Source organism: Cervus canadensis, chromosome 1 (assembly GCF_019320065.1).
Source record: "Cervus canadensis isolate Bull #8, Minnesota chromosome 1, ASM1932006v1, whole genome shotgun sequence".
Lineage (NCBI taxonomy): Eukaryota > Metazoa > Chordata > Mammalia > Artiodactyla > Cervidae > Cervus > Cervus canadensis.
This window is the reverse complement of record NC_057386.1, coordinates 21,202,369-21,223,557: the sequence shown is the minus strand read 5'-3', so window position 1 is coordinate 21,223,557 and position 21,189 is coordinate 21,202,369. Positions and strand designations below refer to the sequence as shown.

At 40.0% G+C, this 21,189-nt stretch overlaps 4 protein-coding genes across 4 annotated transcripts; all 4 read right to left on the bottom strand.

The window, feature by feature from the left end:
- Nucleotides 1–533: 533 nt before the first annotated feature.
- Nucleotides 534–1,646, bottom strand: LOC122444196 (keratin, high-sulfur matrix protein, B2A). The gene has a single exon (XM_043472981.1). The coding sequence runs from the start codon at nt 1,600–1,602 to the stop codon at nt 1,114–1,116; it is 489 nt and encodes a 162-aa protein (XP_043328916.1). The 5' UTR covers nt 1,603–1,646; the 3' UTR covers nt 534–1,113.
- A 1,970-nt stretch (nt 1,647–3,616) lies between these two features.
- On the bottom strand, nt 3,617–4,508 carry LOC122444095 (keratin, high-sulfur matrix protein, B2A-like). Its single transcript, XM_043472930.1, has one exon. It carries the CDS (start codon nt 4,444–4,446, stop codon nt 3,973–3,975), a length of 474 nt encoding a protein of 157 aa, XP_043328865.1. The 5' UTR covers nt 4,447–4,508; the 3' UTR covers nt 3,617–3,972.
- A 4,007-nt stretch (nt 4,509–8,515) lies between these two features.
- Nucleotides 8,516–9,487, bottom strand: LOC122443991 (keratin, high-sulfur matrix protein, B2B). Its single transcript, XM_043472827.1, has one exon. The coding sequence runs from the start codon at nt 9,433–9,435 to the stop codon at nt 8,947–8,949; it is 489 nt and encodes a 162-aa protein (XP_043328762.1). The 5' UTR covers nt 9,436–9,487; the 3' UTR covers nt 8,516–8,946.
- Nucleotides 9,488–18,529: 9,042 nt separating this feature from the next.
- On the bottom strand, nt 18,530–19,358 carry LOC122443925 (keratin, high-sulfur matrix protein, B2C). The gene has a single exon (XM_043472742.1). The coding sequence runs from the start codon at nt 19,291–19,293 to the stop codon at nt 18,835–18,837; it is 459 nt and encodes a 152-aa protein (XP_043328677.1). The 5' UTR covers nt 19,294–19,358; the 3' UTR covers nt 18,530–18,834.
- Between the last annotated feature and the right edge of the window lie 1,831 nt (nt 19,359–21,189).

The window sequence follows — 21,189 nt, the reverse complement described above, 5'->3', positions numbered from 1 at the left end:
TCATAACTTCCTGACTAGATCTCTCCTCTCTCTTTTTTTCCTCATTCCCTTTATGGAGTAAAAAAATGTTCCTCTCTTTGATTCACGTGTAATTATTTTCCATCCTTCTCTGGGCTTTTGGGGTTGCCAACACACTTCTTCCCATGTGGACGTACCTGTTGAAAGTTCACTGTCAAGGCACACTGGCCACAAAAGCATCTGCCCCTGAGACAGAGGGAGTTTTCTTCTATCAACTGCTAAGAAAGTACAGTTTATCTTGTCATACTATAGTAACTACTTTCACACATATACTTTTTCTTGTTGGATAGTAAAGTCCTCAAGGATAAGAACCAATTTTTCATCTTTCTGATCTTCATAGTTCCCGCTTTAGACGTGGTGGTCAATAAATTTTTACTGAAGAAATGAGTAAATGATTACACTGTATATGACTTCAGTCCCTTTCAGAAAGAACCAAATGTATTTCTTTAAAATAAGCATCCTTGAATCAGAAGAAATTAACCCATTTTATGGGTAAGTGGACACAAAGACCATGATTTCTTTGCCCAGTATGTAACATTTATTAACAAATGACAGAAGACATTGAATCACAGATATAATTGAAATAGCCAACAGGCAAAGGGGAGGATGGAATCAGATGCTGAAATATGGGAAAGTCTAGTCTCCTTCTTAGAAGCTGAACATTGGGTGAAGAGCTTCTAATCTCATTGGTGACACCTGAAGATGTCACTTAGCTATACTCTGGTGCCTTTGATGTTGCAAGAATTTGGGGACAAACAGAAGCTAAAAATAGATCATAAAGCAGGAGAAATAGGCTTGTGGAAAGTCCAAAAGGGTAAATTCCATAACATGTCAGCAATATTCAACCTTGCATGAAAATCAGAAATAGTATAACCAAAGTAATTTAATGATGAGCATGTGGTATGCAGCGTCTGCCATGGAAAGTCAAGATATTCATTGCAGAATGGAATCAGACAGAACTCATATACTTGGTAGCACCCATAACAGAAACCCACATGGGAGTCTAAGAACTTGTTAGTTGTCCATGGGTGGTTGAGGCTATAAATTGTTCAGAGATACTGTGTCCTGGGCAATTTTAAATGAGCAACGTGGCTTTTAGCAGGTGGGCTCACAGCAGGTGGGCTCGCAGATGGGCTCAATACAGGTGGGCTGGCAGCAGCAGGCTGGGCGGCAGCAGGACTGCCCACAGTAGGATGGGCGGCAGCAGGAGGCCTGGGCATAGTGCAGCTGGCAGCAGGATGGGGGTGTGCAGCTCACCACACAGCAGGGAGGCAGGCTGGTGCCCTCCACGCGGCAGTCAGGGCGGCACCATCTGGTGCGGCTGCTCACAGCCCCACTGCTGCCCACCTGGCCATAGCCAATGCTGCCACCAATGCCATAGCCGGACTCACAGCCACTGGTCTGGAGGCAGGTTGGCTGGCAGCAGCTGGTCTGGATGGAGATGGGCTGGCAGCAGCTGGTCTGGATGGAAGTTGGCTGGCAGCAGCTGGTCTGGCAGCAGGTTGGCTGGCAGGGGCTGGAGCCACAGGTCCCACCAGTGGAGCAAGTGGGAAACCCACAGAAGCTGGTGGAGCAACAGGCCATGGTGTCAGGAGTTGGGCTGAGAAATGCAATGCCTGGAGGATTTTGGGTGGTGACTTCTCTGTCAGGCCTTTTATATATCTGGGCCAGCTGCTATTTATAAAATTCTTAGCATATCTTCCTTGTTTTTGTATAAATTTGTTTTTCAGTGGTCCTCTGATTGGCTTACATTGAAATACCTATGATACATTATGAGCAGCAGTTTAGAAATTACTTCGTTTTATAGTTTCATTTGGACTCCTTGTATTGGTCCTTTGCTCTTTGGAATAAGTTTGTGGTTTTCCATGTTCAAAGAGCCCTCCCATTTTTGTCCACGTCAACACCCTCATTTTGTAGAGGTAGTTATTCCATGTGATTCTCTGTCCAGGTCTCTAAGGCTAAGAATAATTGTGTTGTTTTTATCTGTTTTTTTTCCTCTTGAATATATAGAGTGAATTCTCTTGAATTTAGAACATCAAGACATCCACTGAATTGAAAGGTACCTTTGGTCACACTTACTTAAAAGCTTCCAACTCATTTATCCCAACATCAAATAAATCACCATTATTGTTCCTTTGATTTCAACCAATTTGAAATGTGTAAATCATTACTTGTATTTCAGGCCAGAAATGTTTCCTTGTGAACCAAATGATATGGCATATAGAAAGATAACCAACACAGTGCTTTGCTTCTGGTAGAACCTTAATAAATGTTTGTTGAATCTGATTTTCAATGGGTGGAGTAAAAGGCATGATTCATGGGTGTCTATACCACTTATAAATGATTAAATAGAACTTTCAAGCTGTAGTGCCTCTCATGAAGCAGTCCTTATTATTGTCAAAAGAGAACAGGAAAAGCTGACATCTTTTTATACTTAATGGTTGAACTAAGTCTTAAGAAAAAGCATCGATAAGCTCTGACATTTTGAAGGGTGCACTGTATCTACTTTACTCTTCTCTGAAGTAAGTAATCGTGTGTGTGACCTATCACTGAATGATAGAGGTGAGTGCTGGGAACTTGTAATTGTCTCAGAAATATTGTTCTCAAAGTGTTCTATGTTTTGTCCTATTGCATTTTGTATGTTGTGCTCACATACTTAAGAACTGAAAAAATCAAATGGTAAGAGGTATTTTTTGTTCCAGATGTGTGTGCATTTATTGAGAACTTTTTCAGATTGGGTTGCAAAGTATAAAATACATAGTTGTTTCAGATTTCTAATGAATGTGTCTGACACATCCATTAGAATGGTGATGGTAGAACTCAATGGTTATCTCTTCAGCTGTTTGTTCTATTCTCATTGAGACAATAGATACACCATAAAAATACAGTTAATGGTGGTTAGTGTTGGATTTGAAACTTAGAGAGCAATTTGGGAATCAGTGGGAAGAATATAATAGGCTAAGGTTTAGGAACTGAACATAAATGATCTTGGAAAATAGATAGTATCTGATAGTATCTGGTTGATATTTTGAAATCTAGTTAATAGGTAATACAATTTATTTAGATATGGGGCCTGCATGAAGGAGAACATCTAGTGTATTAAGTAGAAGGAGATGAAAATACGGTAGGATTACATCTATAGCTTTGATCAATCTGAAAATGTTAAGTAAATATGGCTTGGTGGCTCAGAGGGTAAAGAGTCTGCCTGCAATGTGGGAGACTCGGGTTTGATCCCTGGATTGGCAAGATACCCTGGAAAAGGAAATGGCAACCCACTCCAGTATTCTTGCCTGGAAAATCCCCATGGAAAGAGGACTCTGGTGGGCTACAGTCCATAGGGCTGCAAAGAGTTGGACACGACTGAGTGACTTCACTTTCTTTTCACAACAGATTAGATCAGGTAAGTATTTGAGCAACTACAAAGATTACTTGAAGCATGGAGCATTTTGCTAAGCAATAGATTTAAGTATAATGTAATTTGTATTTAATCTCTCTGGCTTAGACTTTAAGTTCATGCCTTAGCATTACTGTCAAATTCACTCTTGAACTCCAGCTAAAGGTGGATAAACTTCAAGGTAGAAGGAAGAAAATAACTCAGTTTGCTTTGCAAGTTTAAGTATTTTATTTGAAATTAACAGGGGACATTGAAGGAGAAAGCAGGTCTGAAAATATGTGGGAATCAAGAGAGGAAAGAGATCAGAGATGTCACTGAAATGAAGAGCTACTCGAGTCTGGTACTCTGCTCAAGCAAGGCAGGAAATTCAGACACCATGGTTGAGGCTTGTTTTCAATGTGCTATTTCAGAACATTCAAAAGTGTCCTAAGACTTTCATTTCTGAGCAGCTTAGAAACTTCGCGATACTTAGCATCCAAGAAAAATCGAATGGTTCTTCAGAGACCAGCACAGGTTTGTTCTGCTTCCCCTTTCATTCTTAAGTGATCAGCACCCTTGCTTTAGCAGGTGGGCTCACAGATGGGCTCAGTGCAGGTGGGCTGGCAGCAGCAGGCTGGGCGGCAGCAGGACTGCCCACAGTAGGATGGGCGGCAGCAGGAGGCCTGGGCATAGTGCAGCTGGCAGCAGGATGGGGGTGTGCAGCTCACCACACAGCAGGGAGGCAGGCTGGTGCCCTCCACGCGGCAGTCAGGGCGGCACCATCTGGTGCGGCTGCTCACAGCCCCACTGCTGCCCACCTGGCCATAGCCAATGCTGCCACCAATGCCATAGCTGGTCTCACAGCCACTGGTCTGGAGGCAGGTTGGCTGGCAGCAGCTGGTCTGGATGGAGATGGGCTGGCAGCAGCTGGTCTGGATGGAAGTTGGCTGGCAGCAGCTGGTCTGGCAGCTGGTTGGCTGGCAGCAGCTGGAGCCACAGGTTCCCCCAGTGGAACAGATGGGAAACCCACAGAAGCTGGTGGAGCAACAGGCCATGGTGTCAGGAGGTGGGTTGAGAGGAGGGCTGTTAAGAGAAGTTTGAGTTTTGGCTGCACCGTCTACATCTGCCCTTTTATATATCCTGTAGAGCCATGGTATTTCCCTAACATTTAGCATTTTTCCTGGATACCATTGCAGAGTCAGTCTCTGATTGGCTAATATTTGAGTTGTTAAGAAGGTTATAAATAGCATTTTGAATAGCCTGCTTTTGTCATTGTTCAATTAAATCTCATTATGTTTCTTCTTTGCCCTTTGGGTCAAGTCAAGGCTCATTATGGAAATTGCATGATAGATTAGACTTTGGCTAACTGTTGCCCTGGCTTGTTTTGTCATAAATATCCTTCGATAACCTTCAGGCAGAGTTTGTCTAAACTGAACATTCCCTTCCTAAGTGGTCATTCAATTAAGGATCATGATTTTGTAAACAATTTGTCTAGACTTGGAATGGCTACCACTAGTGTCATCAAAACATGAACTATCACCTGAGTCATCAACATCAAAAGAAGTATGCCTTTCTGTGCTCCATTTGTGTAAGCTACAGGATCCTCAGCACTCTAACTAGTATTTTTGTTATTAATGTACATATTCTCAACTGAAACCCTTAGTGACTTTTCCTGTAGATTGTTTTCTGACTCTGCTAATTTAAACATAATAAGATAGTAATGAATACACATTTTAATAAGTCAAACAGTATGCAGACATATAAAGAAAAGTTAATGTTATTCTCCCTTTTCCCGAAACATACATATCCCTCCCCAAACTAGTACTTCAGAGATAGTCAATATTAACAGTTTTGGGGCATGTTCTGTCACATTTCTCCCTGCTTCTGCAAACATAAACCAGAGTATGCACATATATATCATTTAGCTTAGTAGAGCTGGAATCTCCCATACCTATTTATGCAATGCAAGAGACCTGCTTTTGATCCCTGGGCTGGGAAGATACCCACTCCAGTAATCTTGCCTGGAGAACTCCATGGACAGAGCAGCCTGGCAGGCTACAGTCCATGGGGTTGCAAAGAGTTGACACGACTGAGCAACTAACACACTGTACCTATTTATTATTAAAAATTTTTAATAAAATACATATAACATAAAATTTATCATCTTAACAATTTTTAAGAGTTCACTCTACTAGTGTTAAGCATGCTCAGGTTGTTGTGCAATCAATCTCTAGAACTCTTTTTGTCTTACAAAACTGAAACTCTGTTTCAATTAAACACCACTTCCCCATTCTCCCCTCCCCAAACTCTTGGCAATCATGATCCTACTCTGTGTCTTGAATCTAACCACTCTTTGTACCTCATTTATGTTGAATCATAACAGTATTTGTCCTTTTGTGGCTAGCTTATTTCACTAAGCATAATGTCTTCAAAATTCATCCACCTTGAAGAGTATGACAGAATTTCCTTCTTTTTTAAGGCTGAATAAGATTCCATTATATGCATATTCCACAATTTGTTTATCCATTCATCCGTCAATGACACTTTGGCTGCTTCCATCTTTTAATTATTATAATTAATCATGCAAGAACCTGAGTGTACAAATATCTCTTCAAGACTAAGCTCTCAATCTTTTTGGATGTATACTTAGGAGTACAATTGCTAGATCATATGGTAATTCTATTTTTGATTTTTTGAGTAACTGTCATATTGCTTCCCATAGTGGGTATATCATTTACATTCCCACCAGCAGTGCACAAGGGTTCCATTTTTTCCATGTCCTTGCCAATACTTTTTGAGTGTTTTGAGAATAGCCTTTCAAATGGATGTGAGGTGGTATGTCACTGTGGTTTTGGTTTGCCTTTTTCTAATTATCAATGATACTGAGCATCTTTTCATGTGTTTTTTTTTTTTTTTCCACTTGTATATCTTCTTTGGAGATATGTGGATTCATGTCCTTTGCCCAAATTTTGTTGTTGTTGTTTTAGAGTTGGTGTTCCTTTTGTTGAGTTGTAGGGATTCTTTCTTTATTTTGGAATCTATGATTTGCAAATATCTTCTCCCATTCTGTAGATTGCCCTTTCATTTTGTTAATTGCTATTGTTGTTCAGTCAGTTAAGTTGTGTTTGACTCTTTGCGTGTTCTTTGATGCAGAGAAGTTTTTAATTTTGATGTAGTTCAGTTTATTTTTAACTTTTGTTGCCTATTTTTTTGGTGTCATATGCAAGAAATTATCATCATCAAATCCAGTATCATGAAGCTTTTCCTCTACGTTTTCTTTAGATAATTTTATAGTTTTAACTCTATTTTAGTTTTTGATCCATTTTGAGTTAATTTTTGCAGAAGTTTTAAGATAAGGGTCCAACTTCATTCTTTTGCATGTTGACATCCAGTTTCCCAACACCATTTGTGGAAAAGATTGTCCTTTCCTATTGAATGGTCTTGGCACCTCTCTTGCAAATCTTTTGACAGTAAGGATGAGGGTTATTTCTGGGCTCTCTGTTCTGTTTCATGTTTGTCTCTATGCCTGCTTTTGTGTCAGTACCATGCTGTTTTGACTACTCTAGCTTTGTAGTGTAGTTTGAAATCAGGGAGTAAGATGCCTCCAGCTTTGTTCTTCTTTCTCAAGATTGCTTTGGATATTCAGGGCCTTTTGTGGTTCCATACAAATTTTAGGATAGCTTGTTCTATCTATGAGGAAAATGCCATTGACATTCTAATGAGGATTGCATTGATCTATAGATTGCTTTGGGTAGTATGGACATTTAAGCAATATTAATTCTTCCAGCCACGAGCATGGACTACCTTTAATTTATTTGTGTCTTCTTTAGATCCTTTCATTCATGTCTTACACTTTTCAGTGTTCAGACCTATCACCTCCTTGGATAACTTTATTCATAAGTATTTTATTCTTTTTGATGCTATTGTAAATGGGATTGTTTCTTGAATTTTTCTTTCTGACAGAATGTTGTTAGTGTATAGAAGTGCAAGAAACTTTATGTATTGATTTTATATCCAAAAACTTAACTAAATTTATAACAGATTTTTTTTTGTAGAATGTAAAATTTTCTGTTTATAATATCACATCATTTGCAAATAGAGACAATTGTAAATCTTATGACTTTTATTTCTTTTTCTTGCCTAGTTGCTCTGGCTATGCCTTCTAGTAGTATGATTAAATAGAATAGGTGAAAGTGGACATCCTTCTCTTGTTCCTGGTCTAGAAGAAAGGTTTCAGTTTTTCACTGTTGAGTATGATATTATTCTCATGTGTGGCTTTTGTTATGCTGATGCAGTTTCCTTCTAGTTCTAGTTTGTTGAGTGTGGTTTTTTTAATTACAAAAGGGTATTGAATTATCTCAAATACTTTTTCTGCATCTATTGAGATAACCAAATATTCCCTCACTTCATTCTGTTATGTGATGTGTTACCTTGATTGATTTTCATATATTAAACCATATTTGTATCCTAGGACAAAATCTCATTTGGTCATGGTGCATAGTCTTTTTAAACGTGCTGTTGAATCCTATTTGACAGTATTTCATTGAGATTTTTTGTGTCAGTATTCATCAGGGATATTGGTCTGTAATTTTCCTTTCTTGTATTTTGTCTGGCTCTGGTATTAGAGTAAAGCTGGCCTTGTAGAATGAATTTAGAAGAGTTCCTTTATCTTCAGTTTTTTGGAAGAATCTGAGGACTAGTGCTTAATTTTTCCTTAAATGTTTTATAGAATTCACCAGTGAAGACTTCTAGTACCAGAATTTTCTTTGTTGAGAAGTTTTATTATTGATTCCATCTCCTTATTAATTATACATCTGTTAAGATTTTCTATTTATTCATGATTCAATTTCAGTGGGTTGTATGTTTCTAGAAATCTATCCATTTCATCTTGATTGTGCATATTATTCTTTCAAGTAGCTATGTAATATTCCAGAGTATGATCATACTTATTCAATCATCCCCCTATTGATAAACCCTCAATTTTTTTTAGTTTGTGCTTTTTATGGGGATTAACCTCTTCTGGATTTGATCATATTTCCTAACATGATATAAGAAGAATAGCATGGAATATCACAGTCAGATTAGAATCTTTTGTGCAACACTCAATGAAGAAAAAGAGATATGTTTGCTGTTATCAAATGTATATATTTTATTAGATCTTGGTATATTATTCCCTTTTCATAAGAAATGCAATTTGCAAAATGGTGGAGTTTAGGAAGTGAATGTATCTGAGAAGGAGAGATGGTTCTTCCTCAGCTTTGGCAGCAATGAGCTGTGAAGAGGAGGCTTGCTGAAGGTCAATCCCAACTCAAACTGGTTTTTCGCATTTATTGGGTCATATTTGTATTTCGGTCAACTTAGTGGAGAAATCAACATTTTGTTAGTATTGAATGGAATCAGATAAGTCTATTAAGTCCAAATATTTGGTAGCCCTTCATAAAATTTTGATTAAAGTTCAAGAACTTGTAAATGGTCCAAGGATGGTAGAAGAGATAATTAGTTCATGGACTGAGTTGGAAGTTGAACTTTCAAGTTGAAAATCAGCATCCTGGCTTTTAGCAGGTGGGCTCACAGCAGATGGGCTCACAGATGGGCTCAGTGCAGGTGGGCTGGCAGCAGCAGGCTGGGCGGCAGCAGGACTGCCCACAGTAGGATGGGCGGCAGCAGGAGGCCTGGGCATAGTGCAGCTGGCAGCAGGATGGGGGTGTGCAGCTCACCACACAGCAGGGAGGCAGGCTGGTGCCCTCCACGCGGCAGTCAGGGCGGCACCATCTGGTGCGGCTGCTCACAGCCCCACTGCTGCCCACCTGGCCATAGCCAATGCTGCCACCAATGCCATAGCCGGACTCACAGCCACTGGTCTGGAGGCAGGTTGGCTGGCAGCAGCTGGTCTGGATGGAGATGGGCTGGCAGCAGCTGGTCTGGATGGAGGTTGGCTGGCAGCAGCTGGTCTGGCAGCTGGTTGGCTGGCAGCAGCTGGAGCCACAGGTCCCAGCAGAGGAACAGATGGGAAACCCACAGAAACTGGTGGAACAGCAAGCCATGGTGTCAGGGGTTAGGTTGAGAGGAGGGTTGTTAAAAGAAGTTGTTGAGTTCTGATGGACACTTCCACAGGGGGCCTTTTATAAGCCCTGACTAGCTGCTATTTGCATAATCCTTAAAGTCCCTTCCTTGTTTGTTTTAAAACAACTTGTCTCTGAATGGTAATTGGCCTGTTCCTGAGTTATTTGTTCTTCTCTGAAAGCTTTGAAAGTTAATTTCATTTGGTCTTCAATTAGAATTTTTCACCATGGTCAAGTAGTCATTAGCATTCACTGCGTACATAACCCCTAATTCCACATATTTGTTGAAATATGCTCGTTGCCCAAAGAATAGCTGAGTGATGCTTCACCTTTAAAGGGAGTGTCAATATTACTCAGTGTTGATCCTTATAATTGAGCTCTTGGGTCTCATGTGACAGTTTAATTCCCAGCCAAGTGGCCTCCAATGTTGACGGATGCCCATTCTCTGCTTTTCTCATCTTCACCTTGACAGTGAAGCTGGTCAGAAAGAAAAAGATTCTGTCTTTAAGGCTAGGAAATGTGGATGATTTACCACTGATAATATTTTTGGAGCACTTATTATACGCCCAAGTGGTTCTGAAACTGTGCATGTATCTGTTCATTTATTCTTCACGGCAATTCTATAGGGGAGGTACCATTGCTATTCCCATCATCCATGTGATAAAACCAAGTCACAGATTAAGTAATTTGTCCAAGTTCACACTAACAAGTGCTTAATCTTAGATTTGAATCCACACCATGGGCTTCCAGACTAAACTAATTTTTAAACATATTTTGGCCATACCATGCAGCAAGTAGGATCTTAGTTCCCCAACCCAGGGATCAAACCCATTCTCCCTGTAATGGAAGCACAGTCTTAACCAGTGGACTGCCAGGGAAGTCCCCGCACTAAACTCTTTTAACCACTGTAGTCAATTTGTTCTTTCCTCGGTAAGCCATTGTTCTAGGGAAAATCAAAGAGTGAGTGACAAGATGTGGCAATTTGACCACTTTCTGCGGCCTTTTTAGGGTGAAGGGAAGAAAGGTAAACCTTAGGGTAAGTAGTAATGCTCTTCAGTAGAGACTTTTCTGTAGATTTTATTTCTTTTAACTATACAAAAGCACACTCCAAGGAAATAGCAAGTGCTAAAAAATTAACTTACTGGTTTGTGACTTTAATCTTTGATCTTAGGATTTTCTATAGATTTCAATGTTCTTAACTGCATAAAAATACACTCTTTAAAAAATTTTTTTTTTAATTTAAATTTTGTATCAGAGTATAGTTGACTTACAATGTTGTATTGGGTTCAGGTGCATCTTTATATGATTGAACATATAAAGATGTATATATATACATATAAAGATTCTTTTCCCATTTAGGTTATTATTGAGTATTGAGCAGAGTTCCCTGTGCTATACAGTAGGTCCTTGGTTTTCTTAAATAAACTTTCTATTTTGTATTGGAGTATAGCCGTTTAACAATGCTGTGATAGTTGCAGATGGACAGCAAAGGGACTCGACCGTATATATACATGAATCTGTTCTCCCACAAACTCCTTCCCATCCAGGCTTCTACAAAACGTTGAGCAGTTCTCTCTTCTGTACAGCAGGTCCTTGTTGATCATTTTGTAGTGTGTATATATGTTAATCCCAAACTCCTAATTTATATATCCCCCCCACCTTTCCCCTTAAAAGAAAAACCACACTCAATGTATTAATCCTGGAGTATGTAGCATACTATAATGCATTAGAGCTTCAGTGTGTAGTTTATTTCAGATGTTAGAGAGTAATCCAGTTAGCTATAAAGTTTGTATAACTGTATCATTTGAATGAGGCAACTGATAAGGTGAAGATAAGGGTTTTGTTTAGGGACAGTGAAAGGTAATCTGGACTGATGAGGCTTCAGTTCAGTTCAGTTCAGTCGCTCAGTCGTGTCCGACTCTTTGCAACCCCATGAACCACAGCACACCAGGCCTCCCTGTCCATCACCAACTCCTGGATTTATCCAAATTCATGTCCATTGAGTTGGTGATGCCATCTAACCATCTCATCCTCTGTTGTCCACTTCTCCTCCTGCCCTCAATCTTTCCCAACATCAGGGTCTTTTCAAATGAGTCAGCTCTTTGCATCAGGTGGTCAAAATATTGGAGTTTCAGCTTCAGCATCAGTCTTTCCAATGAATATTCAGGACTGATTTCCTTTAGGATGGACTGGTTGGATCTCCTTGCAGTCCAAGAGACTCTCAAGAGTCTTTTCCAATACCACAGTTCAAAAGCATCAATTCTTCAGCACTTAGCTTTCTTTATAGTCCAACTCTCACATCCATACATGACCACTGGAAAAACCATAGCCTGGACTAGACAGAACTTTGTTGGCAATGTAATGTCTCTGCTTTTTAACATGCTGTCTAAGTTGGTCATAACTTTCCTTCCAAGGAGTAAGCGTCTTTTAATTTCATGGCTGCAATCACCATCTTCAGTGATTTTGGAGCCCAGAAAAAGAAATTCAGCCACTGTTTCCACTGTTTCTCCATCTGTTTGCCATGAAGTGATGGGACCAGATGCCATGATCTTAGTTTTCTGAATGTTGAGCTTTAAGCCAACTTTTTCACCCTCCTCTTTCACTTTCATCAAGAGGCTCTTTAGTTCTTCACTTTCTGCCATAAGGGTGGTGGCATCTGCATATCTGAGGTTATTGATATTCCTCCCGGCAATCTTGATTTCAGCTTGTGCTTCCTCTAGCCCAGTGTTTTTCATAACGTACTCTACATATAAGTTAAATAAGCCAGATGACAATATACAGCCTTGATGTACTCCTTTTCCTATTTGGAACCAGTCTGTTGTTCCATGTCCAGTTCTAACTGTTGCTTCCTGACCTGCATACAGGTTTCTCAAGAGGCAGGTCAGGTGGTCTGGTATTCCCATCTCTCTAAGAATTTTCCACAGTTTATTGTGATCCACACAGTCAAAGGCTTTGGTATAGTCAATAAAACAGAAATAGGTGTTTTTCTGAAACTCTTGATTTTTCCATGATCCAGCAAAGGTTGGCAATTTGATCTCTGGTTCCTCTGCCTTTTCTAAAACCAGCTAGAAAATCTGGAAGTTCACAGTTCATGTATTGCTGAAGCCTGGCTTGGAGAATTTTGAGCATTACTTTTACTAGTGTGTGAGATGAATGCAATTGTGTGGTAATTTGAGCATTCTTTGGCATTGCCTTTCTTTGGGATTGGAATGAAAACTGACCTTTTCCAGTCCTGTGGCCAGTGCTGAGTCTTCCAAATTTGCTGACATATTGAGTGCAGCACTTTCACAGCATCATCTTTTAGGATTTGAAATAGCTCAACTGGAATTTCATCACCTCCACTAGCTTTGTTTGTAGTGATGCTTCCTAAGGCCCACTTGACTTCACATTCCAGGATGTCTGGCTCTAGGTGAATGATCACACCATCATGATTATCTGGGTCATGAAGATCTTTTTTGTATCGTTCTTCTGTGTATTCTTGCCACCTTTTCTTAATATCTTCTGCTTCTGTTAGATCCCTACCATTTCTGTCCTTTATTGAGCCCATCTTTGCATGGAGTGTTCCCTTGGTATCTCTAATTTTCTTGAAGAGATCTCTAGTCTTTCCCATTCTATTGCTTCCCTCTATTTCTTTGCATTGATCGCTGAGGAAGGCTTTCTTACCTCTCCTTGCTATTCTTTGGAACTCTGCATTCAAATGGGTATATCTTTCCTTTTCTCCTTTGCTTTTGGCTTCTCTTCCTTTCACAGCTATTTGTAAGGCATCTTCAGATAGCCAATTTGGGTTTTTTTTTTTTTTTTGCCTTTCTTTTTCTTGGGGATGGCCTTGATCCCTGTCTCCTATACAATGTCACGAACCTCCATCTGGTTTATGAATCTTAATCCAGAACAATAAATGTTTGTTGTGCCTCTCCAAGAATGACAACTTTGAGTTTATGCCATAACTCTTCCTTAGTCTGAATTAAGCATTTTCAAATCCCACATTGAATTTGGTATGTTTCTTTGTGACTATTTTGCTTTTTCTTTTTTTTTTTTTCCTCCTTTATTTATTTATTTAATTTTTTCAGTGGGTTTTCTATTTTGCTTTTTCTACTTAAGCAAATCTATATAACGTAGAGTCTTTGATTAGCTCTTTTTTTTACCTTGGTTGTTTGTAATATTCTAACTGTAATAATTGTCATTATTATGATCTCACCAGATATTTAATTCATAGTGAAACTCAGCAGAATCTTTGATACTAAAAGTATTTTTCTTCCATTGCAAAAAGTTTAGATGTTTGAAGAGCTGAAATGCGGGGCACTGGGACAGTAGCATTGCATATCAGCCTTCCATTTCTGTACTTTTCTACTGTGGCGCTATTTGCAACATCTCTCCCAGTGCAAAATTTAGCTCAATTTTCATGTTTCTGTCTTTAGTTACCCTTATATAATTAAGAGTAAGATGTATTAGTCTTTGTTTTCTAGAGAAATAGAAGTGTTGAGATAGATATAAATATGTAGAAAGGGATTTATTAGGCAATTTTGGAAGCTGAGCAGTCTTATGATCTGCTGACTACAAGCTGAAGACCCAGGAAAGTCAGTATTATAATTTCAGTTCAAACTTGAAGTCCTGAGAACCAGGGGAGCCAATGGTGTAAGTTCCAGTTCAAGTCCAAAGCCTGCAGAGCCAGGGCACCATGCCCCAGGGCTGGAGAAGATGAATGTGTGCAAGCAAGAGAGAGCTCCCTTCTTGTTCTATTCAGGCCCTCAATGAACGGGACAGTGCCTACTGATATTGGTGATAGGCAATCTTTACTCAGTCCATCAATTCAAATGCCAGTCTCTTCAGAAATACCCCCCACAGACATACCCAGAAATGTTTTACCAGCTATTTAGGGATTCCTTAGCTGTCAAAGTTGCTACATAAGATTAAACATTGCAAGATATGACACTTAAATTTGAGAATTCTACTGTTCTGCTACAGAATGAAAACTAATTTGAACATTTCTTCACCCCCTCTAAATAAATCAAGAAAATAAAGTTTAATCAGAATCTTTCTTCCTACCACTTAAACCTATTTCTTCCTGATTAGTTTCCATAGAAATAGAATAAGAAGTTGTAAGCATTTGTGATGCTTCCCTGTGTAAATTTTCTATCCTGGGTACCCCTATCTGTAGTCTTCTTTGGGGAAAAAAAATGCCAGGTCCTTTATCATTAACACTTTTTTATTGCTGTGCTTATTCTCTTTGGTTCTAATTACTTCACTGAAGCTATGGGGCCCAGACAATACCAGAGTCATAAATGTGTGTTTGCCTGTTATGCATAAAATATGTTTGTCTGTTATCCTTCAGTGTTTGCCTTTGTTCACAGCGATTAAAGTTTTGAGTTATTATTCTTTAAGATGTTAGGGTTCCAGTTTTCTAGTTAAAGTTTAAGGGGTTGTTTCCAATTTCTTAAACTCTATTTTACCATTTTTAAAATCCAGTTGCATCTACCTGTCTTAGATTCCTCAGACATAAGACATGGTTAAAGTACCAACCAAATGAATAGTCAGTCCTGCCTGGGATTCTGTGTTTCTGGGCTCCCATTCCAGTGACCAAGACTAGATAACACATAAACTTCAAGGACCTCATCTTATCCCCAACTTGTGGCTCAGACAGTAAAGAATCTGCCTGCAATGTGGTAGATCTGGGTTCAACCATGGCATTGGGAAGATCCCCTGGAGAAGGGAATGGCTATCCAAGCCAGTATTCTTCCCTGGAGAATTCCAAGGACAGAGGATCGTGAAGGGCTGTAGTCTATGATGTTGCAAAGAGTGGGACAAGACTGAGTGACTAACACACACAAACAAGACTCTTCTCTTCTCTCCTCAGTGCCCACAAGCTCTTTTTTGTGCTTTGAAGCTGAGGTCCTTCTAAATGAAAGGTGCATCTAACCTAAATCTTACCAACCTGATGGGAGATAAGAGAGTGGTATTTGAGTGGGTAGAGTGATGACCACATTTTGGAGCCACGGTGTTTCAGTTTTTAGGTTGTGTCCCAATGAGGGACTTTGCCTACTCAGAGGAAGTAGATTCTTTCTTTACACAAAGAGCTATGTCTAAACAAGATGTGTATTCCTCATTGTGTCTTCCTCAAGGTGGTGCCTTTTTCTTGAAATCCTTGAAATTTGTGCTAATGGAGACCCCATCCCTTTGATTAATTGAGGTGAAATTCACATAATATACAATGAACTGTTTTAAAGTGTACAATTGAGTGGTATTCGGTGCATTCATAATGTTGTGTAACCACCACGCCTCTCTCCAGTTTCAAAACTTCTTCATCCCCAAGAAGGACGTGTAATAACCCTTAGGTAAACATTCCTAAAGGTTGGTGCTGGGGAAGACTCTTGAGAGTCCCTTGGACTACAAGGATATCAAACCAATCAATCCTAAAGGAAATCAACCCTGAATATTCATTGGAAGGACTGATGCTGAAGCTGAAGCTCCAGTACTTTGGCCGCCTGATGCAAAGAGCTGACTCATTAGAAAAGACCCTGTTGCTGGGAAAGTTTGAGGGCAAGAGGAGAAGTGGGCAACAGAGGAGGAAATGTGGGATCGCATCACTGACTCAATGGACATGAGTTTGAACAAACTCAGGGAGACAGTGAAGGACAGAGAAGCCTAGCCTGCTTCAGTTTATGGGTCACAAAGAGTCAGACATGACTTAGTGACTGACCAACAACAACAACAACAAATCATCCCCATTCTCCTCTTCCTCCTGTGATTGACTCACCACTTTGATTTTATGACCAAAGATTTCATCCTTTAGCACAGAAGTTCCATTAAGTGTCTTTTATTTCATCTTTGCTTCATTCTGGAATGCTCCTTGGAGGTTAAAATGAGGACAGTGAATACCAACTTCGTGTTCATATAAACCCAGCCCTTCAATGGATATTTATTTTCCACTTCACAATACAGGAGGGAATTGTGTAGGTATTAAAAAATACATCAGTTGTAATTCCCTTTCCTCACTTCCCAAAGAATATTTTGAGGAGTACTAGAATTAGTTGCTAACAGGATGTTCAGAGTCAGTCAGTTTAGTCGCTCAGTTGTGTCCGACTCTTCTCGACCCTATGGATGGCAGCACACCAGGTTTTCCTGTCCATCATCAACTCCTGGAGCTTGCCTAAACTCATGTCTATCAAGTTGGAGATTCCATCCAACCATCTCATCCTCTATTGTCCCCTTCTTCTCCTGCCTTCAATCTTTTCCAGCATCAGGGTCTTTTCCAGTGAGTCAGTTCTTTGCATTAGGTGGCCAAAGTATTGGAGCTTTAGCGTCAATAGTTGGTAATAAATGACTCAAGTATTCTCTGGGAACCACTGAGTGATGGTTTAGAGATTCCTCTATTATAGGACATCTCAGTCCTTTTAATTTTCTAAGGTGCTGTATATACCTTCCATATGTTGATAACACATGCAACACTATTTGACCATTGAATATTTTTTCCCCTTTGGGCATCTGAAGGGACTAATTATTAATGTGTCACCTATTTAGGAAATGATCTAATATCCTATGCCTGTAAGGGACATTGCAAGAAATAAAACTCAATTATATCATTCTCCAGGTTAGAAACAGGGTCCCAGGCAAGCAAAGGGACTTGTTCAAGAACTCATGGATTGTGGGTTACAAAGTAGGGACTGGAGTTCAGGATGCCTTACACCTTATGATGTGCTGTGCTGTGCTAGGTCGCTCAGTCATGTCCAACTCTTTGCAACCCCATGGACTGTAGCACACCAGGCTCCTCTGTCCATGGGGATTCTCCAGGCAAGAATACTGGAGTGGGTTGCCATTCTCTTTTCCAGGGGATCTTCCCAACCCAGGGATCAAACCCAGGTCTTCCACAATGCAGGCAGATTCTTTATCATCTGAGCCATCCGGGAAGCTTAATAATACCGGAGTGGATAACCTGTCCCTTCTCCAGGGGATCTTCCTGACCCAGGAATCAGACCCAGGGGTCTTCTGCATTGCAAGCAGATTCTTTAGCAGCTGAGCTACCAGGGAAGCCCACACCTTATGCTAATAACTGTCTTTCCAATTATGTATTACTTTTGTATCCTTGATGATTTAAAAAATTGTCCACAGAATCATATGTGAATGAACTGAATATATTTGGCGACACCTCAAGAAGCCAAATGACATAAAATTGGTATTCTGGGACACCTAAACCATTAATTTGCATGCTTGAGGACTTCAGGGAATAGTGTCTAAATACTGATGTATTCTTTTAATCATATATTTTGACTGCAGATAGACAAGGAAAACCACCTTTTTTTTATATATATATTTTTCCATTTATTTTTATTAGTTGGAGGCTAATTACTTTACAAAATTGTAGTGGTTTTTGTCATACGTTGACATGAATCAGCCATGGATTTACATGTATTCCCAATCCCGATCCCCCCTCCCACCTCCCTCTCCACCCGATTCCTCTGGGTCTTCCCAGTGCACCAGGCCCGAGCACTTGTCTCATGCATCCAGCCTGGGCTGGTGATCTGTTTCACCCTAGATAATATACATGTTTTGATGCTGTTCTCTCGAAACATCCCACCCTCGCCTTCTCCCACAGAGTTCAAAATTCTGTTCTGTACATCTGTGTCTCTTTTTCTGTTTTGCATATAAGGTTATCGTTACCGTCTTTCTAAATTCCATATATATGCGTTAGTATACTGTAATGGTCTTTATCTTTCTGGCTTACTTCACTCTGTATGATGGGCTCCAGTTTCATCCATCTCATTAGAACTGATTCAAATGAATTCTTTTTAATGGCTGAATAATATTCCATTGTGTATATGTACCACAGCTTCCTTATCCATTCGTCTGCTGATGGGCATCTAGGTTGCTTCCACGTCCTGGCAATTATAAACAGTGCTGCGATGAACATTGGGGTGCACGTGTCTCTTTCAGATCTGGGAAAACCACCTTTTAAAGGCCACTGCTAAAAGCACAATAATAAAGAAAAACCGCAGCACTACGCCACATTTATTGACATTTTGAAAAATCCCAGTACCCCAATATCAATAACAGATACCAAAGAAAAGAAAGCTCCAACAATGACTTCATCACTGAAGAATGAAAAATTTTATTAAATCCAAAAGCCGATGAGTTGTTGAAACATTTCAGAAGATATTTATAGCAAAGTATTACACATTTCTTTTCACACTGTAGGACTTCTATTGATATCCAGATTTATGAAATATTTTTGGTTTTTTATTATAAATCAATTTCCATGTTAGGGAAATTATGTAGCCCTTGTGGCATGAGGTGGGCTGGGTTATGGGTACTAGTGCTTAGAAGTTTGTTGGGACTCTACATTGGCTAATTTTGAAGTGCCATGGTCTTAGGATTTCTATCAGAAGGTTTTTAACAGATGGGTTGGCAGCAGGTGGGCTTGCAGATGGGCTCAGTGCAGGTGGGCTGGCAGCAGCAGGCTGGGCGGCAGCAGGACTGCCCACAGTAGGATGGGCGGCAGCAGGAGGCCTGGGCATAGTGCAGCTGGCAGCAGGATGGGGGTGTGCAGCTCGCCACACAGCAGGGAGGCAGGCTGGTGCCCTCCACGCGGCAGTCAGGGCGGCACCATCTGGTGCGGCTGCTCACAGCCCCACTGCTGCCCACCTGGCCATAGCCAATGCTGCCACCAATGCCATAGCTGGTCTCACAGCCACTGGTCTGGAGGCAGGTTGGCTGGCAGCAGCTGGTCTGGATGGAGGTTGGCTGGCAGCAGCTGGTCTGACTGCAGGTTGATTGGCAGCGGCTAGAGCCACAGGTCCCAGCAGTGGAACAGATGGGAAATCCACAGAAGCTGGTAGAACAGCAGGCCATGGTGTCAGGGGTTAGGCTGAGAGCTGGGATGCTTGGAGAAGTTTCTGAGTTAGGTCTGCTTGTTCCACTCAGGCCTTTTATAGACTTTGGCCACTTCCTGTTTTTGTGATGGACAGCATTTTTCTCTTATTACTCTTTTAAACAATCTTTTCCAGAGCCCTCTGATTGTTGAAACAATGAGTTATTTTAAATATACCTCCAAATTGGATTTTCCTTATTGCTCAGCTACTACTCACCAAGTGTGTTTGTCTTTGGTAGAAATACTGATGTTTTGTTTTCAAATAATGCTGTAATTTCTCTTCAAGTCTCAGCCTTTGTTTTGCACTTATGATCACATCACTGTCACTCATAAGACAATGTGACTATGGGATCATATTCTCCAAACCTTCAGTCTCCAGAATAAAATTATTAACCATTGATTGTCCTTCATCTAAGCCTTCCTACTTTTTGTAGGTAATTGAAATTACAGTTTCTACAAGCAGTCAGATAGAAACTGATAAACTCCACATTCATAGGAATTCATAGATCTTTCCAGGATCTCTCCAATTTCTATGATTTCTCTTGAACTTCACACATTCAGACTTGATGAAACACTTATCACTGAGGAGATATGAAATCGCCATCCTAATTTACTGTATTTTGTTATTAATATTAATAGCACAGATTTAAAAGAAGGACTAAAATTCATACCCAGTAATTAGGGAAAAAAGTCACAAAAATTTTATGTGTAATTGACATTTCTCTCTGAAGGATAAGAATCACTTCTCTATGGATTATCTGAACAGTATTTATTTCTCAAAGGTGGGATTCATTTTCAATTTATGTCATGTTTTATGTAACTACAACTTGTTTCCTATGAAAGGATGATATTAGACCAAACAGCATGACAATTGAATTTATGAAAGAGAACCAGTAAAAGAAGCAGCAGAAGCTAGGAAACATTTTTTTTGGATCACAGTCTTATAATGCGGATTAGAGTTGGACACTACTTAATGACTGAACAACAACAACAAAGGGAATGGATAATCAAATGTCATTCAGTAGATACAAGTGAAAAGAGATTAAGATGAATTTCAGCAAAACGAAGGTCAAAACAATTCTTGGTGGTTTCCAAATGTATGTGATTTTCCATTACAAGTTTGGAGTTATACAGGAGGAAATGAAAAAAGTGGTGGCCAAAAGCATACATTATTGCTACTTGTGGTAGGTTTGTTCTTGCCTTCCAACCCTGAGTAGAAGCACATAGTTAGCTTTTATGAGGTGGAGGTTTGGTTTGTACAGTGATAGAATTACAGTAAAGAGTGATTCATGGCAGTGTCAATAAAGATGTCCATGTCATGGTAACCATGACTGTAGGTATGACATTAAAGGACGGTTAGGGGAATCACTGAATGTTAGAGATCAAAAACTTAATATATCATTTTGTCCAACCATTTAATTTTATAGGTTTGGAAACTGACATCATTCTTTTTATAAATAGCACATGTTTATTGAATACTATTATGCCTGGGGCACTGAAGGATTATGTAGAAGGGAAGACACAATCTGCTGCCTCATATCTTACTCTAGCACACAAATCGGCATAGTACCAATAAGCCAGAGTTGAACATAGGAACAGGATGTTCCTATGGAGATGCAGACCAGAGAACAGACTTGTGGACCCAGTGGGCAAAGGAGAGGTTTGGATAGATAGAGAGAGTAGCATTGAAATGTATATATTACCATATGTAAGATAGATAGCCAGTGGGAATATGCTGTATGTCACAGGGAGCTCAAACTGGGTGCTCTGGGAGTGCCTAGAGAGGAGGGATGGGGTGGGAAGTGAGAAGGAGGTTAAAGAGGGGAGGACATCCATGTGCCTGTGGCTGATTCATGTTGATGTATGCCAGAAACCAA

Coding starts and splice junctions, on each gene's coding strand:
- LOC122444196 (XM_043472981.1), bottom strand. CDS start 1,602: ATGGCCTGTTGCTCCACCAGCTTCTGTGGGTTTCCCACTTGCTCCACT.
- LOC122444095 (XM_043472930.1), bottom strand. CDS start 4,446: ATGGCCTGTTGCTCCACCAGCTTCTGTGGGTTTCCCATCTGTTCCACT.
- LOC122443991 (XM_043472827.1), bottom strand. CDS start 9,435: ATGGCTTGCTGTTCCACCAGTTTCTGTGGGTTTCCCATCTGTTCCTCT.
- LOC122443925 (XM_043472742.1), bottom strand. CDS start 19,293: ATGGCCTGCTGTTCTACCAGCTTCTGTGGATTTCCCATCTGTTCCACT.